The sequence below is a fragment of the Amblyomma americanum genome, chromosome 7, assembly GCF_052857255.1.
Source record: "Amblyomma americanum isolate KBUSLIRL-KWMA chromosome 7, ASM5285725v1, whole genome shotgun sequence".
NCBI lineage: Eukaryota > Metazoa > Arthropoda > Arachnida > Ixodida > Ixodidae > Amblyomma > Amblyomma americanum.
In genome coordinates, this window is record NC_135503.1 from 118,060,234 (window position 1) to 118,075,396 (window position 15,163).

The window sequence follows — 15,163 nt, forward strand, 5'->3', positions numbered from 1 at the left end:
CTTTTCGTAGCTGGGTATATCTGACTACAATTCCAAAATCAAGCAGGCTCCTGCCTCATGATTCTCTCCAGCATGCTATTACAGAACGCGTGGTCAACTGGGCGAAGTTTTTTCAACATGCACAAATTTTATCACTTGCGATGGAAGCTTATGTATTTATTTATTTCAAATACCCTCATTGCCCAGCGGGCATTATTGACGGGAGTGGTACAAGAAACACAGATAACAGGAAATTAAAATACGTTCATGGGTTACAGCATACCTACTGCACTGCACTGCACTGAGTTTTACCTATTTCAGGAATTGTGCACATCCATGGAAAGCTGCAGAAAAAAAGAAAAAAAAACGAAGAAAGAGAGCCAGAATTAACAAATCACAAAATTACAAATCAACAAAACAGAGTTCATGTGGGACTGCGAACCGAAGGGCACACATATCATGAACAAGAAATGCAGGCACTAAACTTTTTTTTGAAATTCTGAAATGAAAGAATTTAAGGGAGCGGTAGTGTTACAAGGTGGAGCGCCCACTTTGCGTGAATGGTCAATGCGTGATGAAACATAGGTTATAAAAGAGACGACCAATGAAATATCTGAATCTTCGTCCTTCCGCCATTAAAAATACGTACACTTGAATACGAATGACACGATGAATAATGTTTTCATGACTATAACAAAAAAAATATGTTTATTTTGTGCGCCGCGTTTTTCTTATTTTATTCATATTTTCTATTTTTTATCACGTCATATGTACGCATCTCAAGAAAACGCTCAATTGCTGGCTTCGAATCGGAAAATTTGGTTGAAAGAAACATCTTTAAGTCTTACTCGCTGCTGATAAATTGTGTTTCTGTGTAAACGAGCAGTGCTGATATACAACCAAGATGGGAACAGTGCGTGATGGAAAAAAAAATGGACTACCTGGCTCGCTGTAAGAGTTCGTTAAAACATATCGGGTGACGCAACACCGTGTCTCGAGGCAAGCAACGGGCATGAAATTTAGCGCCGCAGAGTTCCCATGGCGGTCACAAGATCAGAGGTGTCGGAGCACAAAAGTATGGGGAGGTATTGAAGGCATATTTACGTTAGATCCCCTTCCCCTGCCATTCGCTATGAACCCTGAACCTCTCCTGCGCAAGGCCCCGCGCAACGGCTCACTAAAAAAGCTGAACTGCTTTTCCATATGTGAAAACACGGTTGTAGTGCGCATTGAAGGTCAGATGCGGAGCCACCGCTTGGGCGTCGGGACGGAGTCGGCGATCCTGCGCGGCGGCCGCATGTGCGGGTTGGTGCTGGGCGTGTGGACGGCACATAGGCGGAAGACGAGCGCCGTCACGCCGCTCCACTCTGCCACCGCCGCTAGGGTCACGTACCAGTAGTGCTGCACAGAGCATATGCGTTGTCAGGCACCTGGGATTGTCCGTCTCATTATCCCTTGTACGCACTCTGGCAATTGCATAACTCATATTGCCCCTACCCCTCTGCAAGAGCGTGCCTAGGCGCTTTTATATCACTGCTTTTCACTGAACCCACATTTAACACCTGTGAAGAATTATGCGCGATAAGGCATACACATAAGCTGGGAGAAATAGAAAGGCAGGTTTGCCAACCTGATGAAAACACTTGGATGGGCTGCTGTAATGAACAGAAAGAAGAAATGAAAAAAGAAAAAACTGAAGAGAAAGGCACAGTGGGTATACCAAATCTTCGAGAGGCCTCTGTAAATATTCGCGTCATTATGGCGTAAAGTCCACGAAGAACACATCAGATCTGCCTTACCTTTCATTACGCCGCAGGTGTTCTCGTCTTTGGCTATTCAATAAGCTATATAACCTTAATCTTTACCTGAAAAAAAATCTTTCACAACGCCCAGTTACCTCGCATCTGGCATTTATAATACACACAAAGATGATGTGCCATCTTGTCGCACTAACGTGAACGATTAATGTTTTATACCAAGAACCACCACTGAACGCAGCCGTTTCCTGACCCCGCAGACTAAATTGTGACGGCACTAACTTTAAGATTGCCGTTCAAAGTGCCTTATAGGTTCATTGATATATGCGGTGCCTATAGTGCAATAATTTCAACACGTTCACCCTCAAAGCGCCTTTTACTACTATTTTTTTACTCTGTACTCCAAATAATGTAATCACTTCACCATTTCTTTCTGTAGTGCCTACAGGCCTTGAAAAACTGTACAAGAATAAATACATAAATTTGCTCTAGAAACCCTGGTGACTGTTTTTTTAGATATCATGGCAGAGTGCTTTAGACAACTGCTGTATCCACTACGCTCGGGCAATGGGGCCGTCCATGGACCAGCTCAAACTGCCGCCTGAGAACAACCTAAGCCATGCGTACCACGAGTGCGTTGCCTAGACCTTTTCCCACGAACACCATCCAGTGCAAGCCCGTCAGTGGTCCCTCGGCGTCAATCAAACGGCAGCGCTGGAAGATATCGCAGTAGCCGCGCAGATCTTCGCATGGGGCCCCGGGTTCCATCTTCTTGTTGCAGAAGTCTTTCATGCACACGTAGTGGCAGGCCTCCATGCACTGGCTGTCCGGAACTGCGCACCAAGGAAGGCGGACGTTATGGCCTAAACGGTATGATGGCATTATTGCACATAAGTTCCAGAAACAGCTAGTGTTACTTCAGTTGTCTGATTTGCACAGTGGAAGAGGCTCCCGTATTTCTTTATTCGCGGTGCTCAGGTAGTTTCTCTGCCGGTTGGGTATGCACAGTCGAGCGTCCTCTTCGCTAAATGTTTATTCCTTCCTTGTACTGATAGGACACTGAGAGCTGACCACCAAATATTTCAGAGGTTCTACTACGAGACATATTTACCATATTTGAGCTAAATTCTAAAAAAATGTAAAAGTTTAATACATATATATTTTTTTGCACGCTGCCTAATTCTGCGGCCTGCACACTCGAAGTGATTTCTCTTTTCTTAAAGAGTAACATCGACCGTTAGACGTAGGAGACGAACTCAGGAACGAACATCATTTTTAGTTTTCCTCTCTGTTTCTCCTCTCTGCGGAAACTCACCAACATTAAAGGCAGGTTTGCTGCTTCCAAAATTGTCGCGCTATGCTTAGGCACCTTATATCGGAGGCTGTCTTATTAAAGTTCGTTATATCCGAGGTGGCACATTAAGCTCTTTTTTTATATCCGTACTGCACGCACAGAAGATCGTTATAATAGAGATGGCATACTTAAGTTCTTTATATCCAAGGTATCATACGTAGGTTCGTTATATCCTGCCACGTCTGAAGGCGGGCGTCATTTTCGCTTTCACGGAGCCTTCTAATGCTAACCCATTCATAATCTGAAAATATTGCTCATGAACAAAAACAACGTCACTAGTGTATTGCGGAGGCCGACACTGCTGCTTCAGAAAAACTTTGTTGCATTCAAGCGAGTTCCAACTAAAAATGCGGCGTTATAACTACAATCCCTTTCGAGAAGTCTATGGGGGTGAGTTGCGTAGTGCGCGCAAACAACATTCGGCATTTTATTTCGTTTCTCTAAGCATATGGTATACGCAATACAGTAGTGGTACGGAAGAAGCTCTTTGTTTATTTTGTAATGTCTTCCAACTTAATCGGTAAGTATATGGTTCGTACTATCTTGCAGTTAAGTGGTACATGAGGTGGCACGCAGCCGGTCCTCGCTAGGAATCATGCACTAGACGCTCTCCGCGCAGTAACACCGTGTTTGTCGGAAAGACAAGGTCATACACCAATGGCAGCAGTAAGGAAAAAATACTGCGCCAAAACGCCACCAAGAGGTGTCGACTGAACATTTTCACAATCAGGGCAGCGCCTGCTGCGAACCAATGCGCGTGCCGCACCTTATATACCTCCAGGTTCATGGATTTCAAGCTGGCAGAACCCAGGCTTCGATCCACGGCTTCCGGCGCTCCGGCCACAAGGCGTTGACGAGTGGTTCGTTCATTTCGAGGGTGCGCTGTAGATGAACGGCATCACCATCCAGCCGTTCAAAACACCCAGTTCTCTGACATTCTTGCCCCCGACGTGCTGCGCGAGACGCCTGCTCTGCCTCAGGCACCCAACCATACGATGAGCTGCGCGCAGCTGTTCTGGCGGACGTCGGCGCCTGGTACTGTCCGCTGGCGCCGTACGATGCGACAAGCCATCTTCCGCCTCCACCAGCGTCCGCCCCGCACCAGCCTTATCCACTCAGGCTTCATCGGCGCCGAATACAGCCTCATCGCCCTTGTCTCCTCCCTGCCATTGCAGCTCCGCGTACCCTTCCAGGCCCTCCCCTTCAACGACAGAACCAGTGGGCTCGCAATGTTCTGCAAGACATCTGCGGAAACACCTCTCCAGCCCACGACCTTGGCCCCGCCTCTTCCGTTGGGGGGTAGCTTGCACCAGCTTCCATCCGGCGTCCTGCACGGCTGTCGTGTCCCGGCCGTCCCATTTCTAGTCACACTATATTGGCCTAAACTCCACTCGGACACAGGTGCTGCTCCCCCCCCCCCCCCCCACACATCAGCCATGTACTCTCATTTCTGCGCCTCCGAATGTAGCCGAGTCTTCGCTGCGTGCCGCCTCACTGAGCAGGCATCGCGCCTACCCCTCGGCTGGGCCACACGCCTCCCCAAGACTCCATCCTCGCGCCATGTGTGCTCTCCTCGCCTCCAACGGCCACCTCGCACACGGCCAACTCTCTCCAGGCTGTTCTTGGCGCCAACACCTTAACGACGACCCCACCGCCCTTTCCTCCTAGGCAGTCGCGCGACACTCAGTTGGCAAGCTTGCGTTCACCATCGCCAAGGCAACATTCACGAGAGGCACATAACCCGCCCTTCATGCCTGGCGGAGTCTCTTCAACGCTACCCACCCGCCGACGCTTACCGTCCACCCAGGCATCAGACCAACCTGATCCGCTGTCCGTCCACGAATGCATTCGCCGTTTCTTCATCACGGTCGTTTCAAACGCCCCGCACCGAAGCGTTCTCCACGCTTCTCGGCGCATACGCTCCTTTCCCTCTTTTACCACCAGCTTCCATGATATTGTGCTCCGCAAAAGATTTTCCTGGTGCTTTTGTTCTAATGCATCCACCTGCCGGCCGTGGTCATAGAACTTTCATCGACCACCATCACGCCGTTCATCGTTGGTCACTGGACTCGGCATCCATCGCCTGGAGGCACCACTCTGCCACTGGCCACTCCACGTACCCTCTGCACCTAAAGCTCGCCCGCTACCTCACAGCCAGAGCAGTCACCCGAAGAATGGCCTTTGGCTCCCTGAAGCTTTCCACGGCCCTTTCGACTTTTTGACCGCGGTCTTGCGACGCGGCCCTTCGACTTTCTTTTCTGTCTCATCAAATTTATACCGTATAATGCAGGTAGGGAGGGTAGAGGGGGAACGGGGACACTGCAGCGACCCGTGCGGCCAGCTCCATCCAGGAGCCAAGATGAGGAAGCGTCATCAGCACGCGCTGGGCAGAACTTTCTGGGACGTTGGCCTGTGCCCGAGAGAGCTAGAAACGACTATATTGCCATACATTGCCGAGAGTTAAGGCAGGCAGGCCTGGTGCTGCCCCCAGTTGGGGGCGACTTCCCGAGCCTACGGCACGAGTGCCGGTTGGATGGCCTTGTCTGGTCTTTTCAACAGTTGGTTCCATCCCTCCTAGGAGGGAGTTGCCAGTGCTAAACTTTGCAGCGTTTGCTCATTCTTGAAAGCTGCCGGCACGCCGTTTAATCGTTTTGCGATGCAAGACGCGACCACATTTATCTCGGTTGATCGCAACCTGGCAGAGCTGATTCTTCATTGTTGCAGAATGTTCAAGTAACTTTGCACGCTATATCTCCAAATTTCGCTATCAGCTTTAAATTGAGCACAGCTGAGAGCGGCGGGCATTCTTTAGCGACCGCCGAGCACACTTGTCGCTGCGCCGCCGCCGTGTGATTCAGTTCATTTTGGGCGCAAGGCAGCCCAAATGAAGAGTTTTGTTTGGATACCGTTTTCGCAGCCTTTCTGCTCTTCGGACTGCAGTCACCACTTCGTGACACATGGTGGAGGTGCGGGGTTGCCTTCCATGTACTGGACACCCTTTTCAAGTTTTGGTGCCAGCCCTCTGCGCTTAGCACCGAAGGTGGAGCCAGCAGCTCACCGAGCCAGCCGACATCTCCAGGGAGAGCAGCCTAAGTTCAGAAACCCGCTGGACCGCACCAGACAGCCAAAAGACGCGTCTACGAGCGCCGCTACCTCATAAAAGATGTCGACTCCGATCATACTGCAGCAGCCGCGGGTGCCGCCCACTTTCAATGGATCCCTAGGTGAAGACTCCGAAGAATGGCTGGACAAATTTTAGCGCGTGGCATCATTCAAAGTTGGGATGATACAGCAATAATCGGACACGTTTTATTCGCAATGGATGACTCAGAACCAGCGCGGCATGAAAACCACGAGTCTTCCCTAGCTACATAGCGGCTATTAAAGAGAGAACTTTTGAAGACGTTCACCAGTGCCGTGAGGAACGAAAGAGCCGAACGACTCCTCGATTGCCATGATCCAGCTTCCTATCGAGCCCTTAAGCGGTTACTTGGAAGAAACGGAGCGCCTCTTTCGCCGCGCTGATCCCTATATGACTGAGGAAAAGGAAGTTGAGATTTAATGTTCGGCGTCAAAGAACAAATTTTGCCAGCCTCGTCTGCCAGCCGCCAAAAACAGTTGAGGAATTTATGGAAGAAGCCTGAACCATCGAGAAGACCCCTGAGGTCCGGGCTCGGCAGTACAACCGCCCTTCCTCTATCGGTAGAATCCGCCCGGACACGACGACCACCATCAGCGACAAATTCCGGGATGTTATCCGCGAAACCGTGCATTAGGAGCTACAGCGATTACTGACATCCTCTCCTTAGCCGCAAGCAGCGACTCTCACGAGGAACGGGAAGAACTGCAACAGGCACCTGGCACATAGACGGCCACAGAACCCCAGGACCTACGCCACAGAACCTACGCCGCTGCAGTACGCACTCCTCAGCACCAACGACAAACCCTGGAGCAGAGTGACAGTATTCGACTGGAGCGTCAGTATTCGGAGGTACGTGCGTATCGATTGCGACTTGGGAGCTGCGATCAGCAACTTATAGTGTACCAAAAACGAGCTTCCGCTAAATTATAGCTATGAGTGTAATGCGGCTCATTTCATGACCTAGGACTAGATGGCGTGAACTTAATGGCAAAGCAAGAAAAGATCTAGGTTTCCTGTTTAACCATCGACGCGGGCGATGAGATTCACTATGGCTGAATAAGTCATGAATCGCACCGAAACATGCAGTTCAAGAAGCACAAAGTAAATTTTTACTTCCATTCTTCCAATTTTTATACAGCCAGGATTACCACAATCCACAGGGACTTCGCGACTATGCTTCACATGTGACGGACGGTTTCTGATGTTGCGTTCTCTGGCCGAGCCTATGGCCCAGAATAGCCTGCTTTGGAGCGTTGAACGTGAAGTTTAAGCTTAACACAAAAAAATTCATACGCTTTCGAGACCAGAAATCTTTCCTTTCTGGCAGCTAATCTCAATTTTACTACGGTGCATCTGGGGCCGATGGTCGACCGCAACTAAGCCAATGTGTGAGCCACAGCATTTTACAAAGTAGTTGCAGAGGCGGCGCTGCTACAACGGTTTTCGCCGTTGGACTAAACTCTCCTAGTTAATCCAAGTCATCGTTACTCAGACCTACTGGAACAGGCTTTACAGCCGCCAGTAGATCGATCAAATTTCACAGGCGTAGGCAAGACCCAGGTCATGAGGTACGTCAGAGAGCTTCCTGTGGCAACGGGCCCTCAAGATTTCTTTTTGCTATTGCACAGAGGAGTTGTGCTTTAAATTCGTGAGTACGAAAATTGACGTTGTTGAGTATAGTGCGTACAGAGGAAAGCACCCTTTCCGTCTCTTTTTGAGGGATACCTCCGAAAGGCGCTCGTTTTAAAAACTCAACCACTAAGAACCATACGGACAGTCTGAAAAAAGAAGTGTGCCAATATCAGAGGAATACTAGAAAAAATTGATATTAGGCTGCTGATTTCATGACCTAGGACTGAATGGCGCCAACTAAATGTCATAGCAGAAAAATAACAATTTGGTTTTGAGTTTTACAATCGCCGCCGGCTATTAGATTGACTACGGCTGAATATGTTATCAACCGCGCCAAGACGTCCTGCTTATGATGTACGCAGCGAATTTTTACTTCTATTCTTGATATGAGCGCTACGTAACCGGCAGTTGTGGTCGGGAAAGCACTGACACATGTCTCTCTTAGCGACACGGCCTTCCTTGAAACGGCTTGCAGTCGCCTCCACATCTGTTTCTCACACTCCTGTCTATCGGCGATATGCGATACCAATAAACGAAAGTACTACAGGAACTTTGAGTTCGATTTGGCACCCATATATAGCTTTAATATTTTATTCTCAGTATTTGAAAAATGTTGGATATTCCTGCACAAGGTATTTCTCGTTCTAACAGCACTACACATGTTTAGCGATTCCTGCGCTTTATTCACAACTTCGTTACTGACTGCACAAGGGAAAGAGAGATGAACCAGAGTAGGGCAGAGTGAGGCTGCTTTCATACCGTCTTCCTTGCAGGCGATAAGGAACATCTCGTCTGGCGTGCGGTACGGCCCAGTGAGGTGGCACTCGACCAGATCGTACAGGCGGCATACGGAGCGCACACACTCGCTGGCCTCGCACGCCTGGGTGCCACGGTTGCAGAGCAAGCCGTTCCGTTTCACGGACGACGCTGGGCACTCGCCAACTCTGCCGCTGACGCCGGCGACACGGCCGTTAAGTCAAGGGCGCCAAGTAAATCACACAAAAAATGCCCGATGTTCATCATTCGCATGTGAGTGAATGCAATATCGGGCCATGTGCAGCGACCACAGAGCTTTTTGCGACTCATGAAACCCGAGTAGTGCCTCGGTACTAAGGCGCAGGCGAGCCGTGGATTCGTCAGTATATTGTTCCAAGCACTTACTTTTAAAGTATTTTCGAAATTAATTTCCCAATAACCTAGACACATTCCAAAGGCAAAAAACTGTGCTGCAAAGGGGCGAGGTAGGAGACAGGGTCAGCGTTGTGCTGTCTTCATTATCGCTTTTTCTCACAGCTCTGTTTTCCTTCGAAATTTTACCAACTAGATCAACTCTCCCTTTTGCATCAACATATTCAGACACGTACATTACATTGACGTTCTCCGCAAACTAATGTTACCGCTCGGTTAAGCACGCAGTTATTCACCGAACTACTTTCGAGAAGATGACTTACCACCTAGCCCGAAGATAAGCTTTCGTAAAAAGTGGAGGTGACCTCCATAGCGTTTAGGACGGCCCGCAGTCCAGGTGCGAAGGATCATCTCACCGAATACTTCAGGTCTACGCTTGCGTCATGGTACACTGACTGACTTACGAAAGAGTTATAGCAGGAGATTTTATAATAGAAATATCGGCTACCGGAATTTGACGGGAAGACAAATACTGAGTGTTTAAGGAGAGCGAAAACACAGTTGGCCCCTGATCAGTTTCGATAAAGTAATTAGGTAGCCAAGTGTAAAGTTCCGACCGCTGCGAGGCAGTGCACTGATCGCACACCACAGAGGCCTTTTTTCCAATGTTAACCTAAACTTATGTTTCCATGTTTATGCAGTCTTCACCGCTTAATGCTTAGAGAAGAACCAACACCTGCCAAAGATAGCAGCTGAAGCCCGTGGCAGGCGATCTAATTATAGAATAAGGTGTGCTATTAGACATCAGCGATGGTAATACAGCCGAAACGCCCCGCACAGCAGCACTGTAGAGCGTGCAGAAATTGATCTTTCGCTCTCGTGTTTCATCTGGATTTCTTGTGTTTTTGCGTGCTTTTCTCAGCTAAGACAAGGGTGTGTGCTCATATACTTGCGCTATTACTCTTCTATTGCGCCGTTGCAAGCGCAAAACATGGGCGAAAATCAATTATATATCTCTCTGTAGCAAGGATACTCGCAGTAGGCTTCAAAACGGCAGTCGTCGTCTGGCCGATAGACACGCGAGGTGTTGTGGAACTGACAGGTCTCGCTGCAGCAGGCGCTGTTTGAAGGGCTGCAGAAAACCGTAAACAGATTGAGAAGGTAAAGCATCAACGGAAATAGGGGAATGCAAGGGTGCTGGGGCTGTATCTTTTAAAACACGGAAAATATTGTTGTTGTGCTAGTTGGAGCATCATCTTTAACAAAAGCAAGCACTAACCAGCGTTTGCACCTCAGCCGTACAGTGGAGCGATTAAAGCACTGATAAAATCTAAAAGCACCCTTAGATAAGGACAAGGGTTCCATAAGCTTACACCTATTTATAGCTTTAGAAACGCCGTAAGCGCTCTGCTACAAGCTTAGAAACAAACCGCTGCGGTTTTGTTAGTTTTGGCAAATACGGTACCCTTTGCCCACGTAATCAATGAATCAATCAATCAATCAATCAATCAATCAATCAATCAATCAATCAATCAATCAATCAATCAATCAATCAATCAATCAATCAATCAATCAATCTATAAATCAGTATTTTAATTCATTTTGCGAGTACAAATAGGGGATGACGTAAAAAGCAGTGAACTATACACTCCTTGACGGGCCTCACCACTCCTACATGTCAGTGCCAGACACAAAGCTGAGACCCATTGCAGAAATAAATAAATATATGTGAGATCTCACAAAGAAACAAAATTGAGGAAGCAGAAATGTTTAACTCAATAAACTGCCTTCATTAACACAAAAAATAAAGGCTATACGAAGAGTAACACAGCCTAAGTATACATTTAGCCAGAATTTAGTCAGAATCAGAACTCAGATTGTACTTTATAGTGAGACAGCCATCTTCGCATCATTTTTTTTATTGAAGAAAAGAATATCCTTTGATATGCAATATATCCAGCGTTCTAATCTTTAAGCAAAGGTTTTGCCGACTTGAACAGTCGATTTAAAGATATATAACATGAATCCGCAACATTGAAGACGCCTACTTTACAGCCCACTCCGTATAAAAGAAGGCACAACTACTCGTGTCCTTTGCCGGCAATGTCGCTTAAAATATTTGTTTCATGTTCCTCTTTTGAATGTCATCTCGCCGTGGCAGAATCTGAAACCTTGGAAGCGCCCCTAAACCAAATGGCCAAACACTAATCCAATGCTTGCGCATGAATGTGCCACCTCTTATATTATGTTAGACAGATATGAAATGTTCAAATAGCAGATATTAAGCACAGACTTTACAAGTACATGCATGAACTGCAACAGTGTCTCGGTTACGTGTCAGGCCAAAAAGATGTATCTCAAACTCAGGCGTAAAAAATGAAATCAACAGTTCTTAAAAGAGAGAAAAATTTACCCAATAAAATTCACACCAATAGACAAGTAAACTGAGATAACTAATGTACAAAACAAGAACACAGCACTGGTAGCCAACAAATTGCGGAAAGGTGACACATAAGTAGCGACACTAGAATTGTAATCCGTTCATTGCATCTGATAGCGTGTTCCACCATTGAAAAGTTATAACAAGATAAGGCGCGCAGTTCGCAGTAGGACAAAACAACCTAAAAATTCCTGCTCTAAATTTCTGACTAAGCATAACAGGTGCTTCTTTCTGTGCTCAATTTCACCCTCGCTGGGCGAATTTGCGAAATTGCTGCAAGGGGCCAGGAAAGTGAGCTTTGCAGGGAATACACTGAGCATCACTCTCTTCATTGTTCCCGATGTCTTCCTTTTCAACACAGCATGGGTAGGTAGAGCTTCAATGGATAGCTCAGCAAAAGCCTAATCTTCAAGGAAGAAACGGTAGTGCAGATCTCAGCGAAAGCTCGGACTCTTAATGTTGCACCTGTGATTTGCTAAGAACGGCCAAGTCTTTCCCGTCGTGAAGTTAAGGGGGGATATGGGAAATGTGCCAAAAGAAAAACGGTGCCAAATCTGAAAATGGTGAAAAAAAGCAGGAGATTTTGTTTGTGACGCAGAGTTGGCTCATAGCTCTTAAGAAAGCAATAATGCGCTAGGAGGCTTCCAGAAATAAAATTTACTTGAATTGTCCCAGATCGGTGTCTTTCAGTGCCTTTTCAAAGAGCAACCAACAGACCAAGATTAATGGCGAGACATGAGACAGTTTTATAGCGTGATGATTTAGGAGCGATGGAAGTATGGTCATAAATAATAAAATATTGCAATGAAGTAAAACTCCTGCACGCTGTTCCACTAATTAAGTATAGATATTAGAGCGTTGCTTCGTGGCTTCTCGCATTATTTGTTGTATCGCTGTTGAAGGCGTCGTTCAGCCTTTAACATCCGAGGTCGGTTCAGCAAACCTACACCAGTTAATTTCCAATGTTTCCCTCTACATGGTATAATCTTATGTAGGGTAAGAATCAGTTTCAATACTGATTTCTTGACCACAAGAAAACCTCCAACTCTCGCAGACGACGTCCGTCCTGCAATACACCAGTGCTAAGGTAAGATTTGGTCCCAAGGACCATAGTCGATTGTGCCACGATCGCCACTGAACTTGGCCACCGGTGTGAATTTTTCCATCGTCCTCCTTCCTAAGATACAGATCACACACTTTAATTCAACTCCAACGTTGCAGTGGCGCGCATATCATTGCGTGAATGTTAAGGCTGTATAAGTTCACTCACCAATCGCCACAGCAAGCTGTGCCGGTATGGCAGAAAATAAATATACGCATGCGAAACAGTGGCTACAATTAGTGCGCTAAAGCATTCTCATGAATATCGCGCAAACAACTGTGTGTTATATCCAGATGGTCTTTTTTGTGCAATCATTTCATCTAGGCTGCATTTATAACTTACGCTCCTACCTAAGCGGCCCTTTACAGTTCACGCTTGTGAACAGGTTCATTATCTCCACTATTATCCAGACGATTTAATAATGGCATTGTAGCCTGCTGCAGTGCAATGCGGTTCAGGCATGAAATTATTGCATAAAAGGGAGGTCGCAAAAGCAAACATGGGTCTGCGAGATCTGACAAGCAACTCGTCTAATGCATTTATGCTCTGAAATATCAGCAGTGCTTCGTCTCGTGCTGGCCACGTGGTGGCAGCGTGTTCGCTGAGGACGCACCTGCACTTGGCGTCGCGCCGCAGAGTGCACCCCTTGCGGTTGAGCAGGCCGTGTTCACGCGGGTAGCAGCAGTGCTCGCGGCATTCGCTCCAGTCGTATCCGCAGTCGCACTCTTCGTCCTCCTCCCGGATCGAGTTTTCGCAAAAGGGGCCGCGCATCTCTGCAGAGGGTGCGCGCAGCTCATTCGTCAACTAACGTGCTATGCATAACCTTATCGAGTATACTAAGCTCCGTGTTTAGTGCAGAACCTTAGCAGTCCTTCTCCAGCAAGAATAGCTTTTAGCTGCCATTTTCCGGAAGCTCGATCAGGCGAACATCGTACAGAATCCGCGGCGAATCTGAACAGTAGGCTGAAATGGACGTCGAACATGAAGCCTATCCCATAGAACAACATGGCAGACAACAGATGCCTGAAACGTTCGGCAACACTGCGACATTTTCCGTCGAGTACCATCCAGCACAAAAATATTTACATGCTGCAGGCAAGACAAAGTTTGGCACTAGCGCAAGATCAGCTTTGCAGCGCTAAAACCTAAGGCCCGTTTCACATGCTGCGACTACAACGAAAATAGTCGGCCAACTCGATGACGCCGCTTTAAAACAGTTTTAGTTCATTCTATTCGATTCCAACTATCTGCCCTACCGACCGACCGACCGACCGACCGACCGACCGACCGACCGACCGACCGACCGACCGACCGACCGACCGACCGACCGACCGACCGACCGACCGACCGACCGACCGACCGACCGACCGACCGACCGACCGACCGACCGACCGACCGACCGACCGACCGACCGACCGACCGACCGACTGAGCGACTGGTGGACTGCCCGACAAACTGACTGAAAGACTGACTGGCTGAACGACTGACTGACTGACCTGATGGACTGACCTATTGAAGCGACTGCAAGCACATGGGTAAATAAGGAAGTGCAAAAAGAACCAGATTCAAAAGCAAATTAAATGAAGTTGTATTGCTTATGCTCCCCTCCCCCACCCCGCACTACTTCATAACGAAGGACCATATTTCCTTACACACATGCTGCAACTACACATTAAAGAGGCTGTAATGCCAAAAATGTGAGTTTAAATGTGTCTATTTTTAATCTCTGTTCAGCGATGTTAACAGAGCCTGGCCTAAACATAGGTGTTTCTACTCCTCGCAGATCTGCTTGGAAACATAGGGTCCGTGTCTAATAACCAGTGCGCTGTCATAATCCTTCAAGAGTTCTGTTATCGCCTAATTCCAATAAGTAATATGACAGGCCTAAAGGCTGTGGTATAACAATTTATTGTGAGCAGGCTCATAAGTCTGCCACAGCATAAAATTATTCATCATGAGCTCAATTCCTACACCCTTGCAAACTCATATATTTTTCAACGGCGTGCGATGTTCTCGTGCAGGTAGCGATGCCGTCAGTTGACTTATTAGTGCGTAAGCACGAATGCGATGTGTACCAACTTCGAGCAGAAACATCCGTTGTCTGTTCCGTAGCTTGTTCGTAGCTGACTTAGCGCAAGCGCTCAGTCTCTCTACAGTCCCCTTTCATCATCGTCTAATCCTTGCTTCCGCTCTTATGCGAATGTAGTAAACATTCTCGATTGTATATATAGGCGTCTTGGCTCTTTATATCCGCACTAATTTCGTTTCGAGTGTCACTGTAGATGAGTGAAAACGTTTTTCGCCTCAAATAAATAATGCTGTACACTTGAACTATCGTGCTGTACATGCTACATCATGCTAAAGTAGGAACAAAAATGGTTATAAGAAAGACCCAGTACTGTAAAAGATGCATATCTCTTTGTCCACTAGTCTGCGCATTCCGGTCAAGACTGGCGTAAGAGCTGCTGCGATATGAACGAGGACATGGTCATCATCTCGAGCTTTTTGTATGACTCTCAAGAATCAGATTCCATCTGTGACATTTTAAACAGCTTTTGTTTGCTGCAGCCGATATCTTCCACGAACGAAAAAAAAATGCGATGATATGTTTTCCTTCCTGCAGGCGAAT

General features: G+C 47.4%; 1 protein-coding gene across 1 annotated transcript; it reads right to left on the bottom strand.

The window, feature by feature from the left end:
- Positions 1–1,215: 1,215 nt before the first annotated feature.
- LOC144098021 (disintegrin and metalloproteinase domain-containing protein 10-like) lies at positions 1,216–13,305 on the bottom strand. The gene is made up of 5 exons (XM_077630592.1): positions 13,148–13,305; positions 10,026–10,124; positions 8,624–8,814; positions 2,364–2,569; positions 1,216–1,380 (listed from the first exon to the last, which is right to left on the bottom strand). The coding sequence occupies exons 1-5, from the start codon at positions 13,303–13,305 to the stop codon at positions 1,216–1,218; spliced, it is 819 nt and encodes a 272-aa protein (XP_077486718.1).
- Between the last annotated feature and the right edge of the window lie 1,858 nt (positions 13,306–15,163).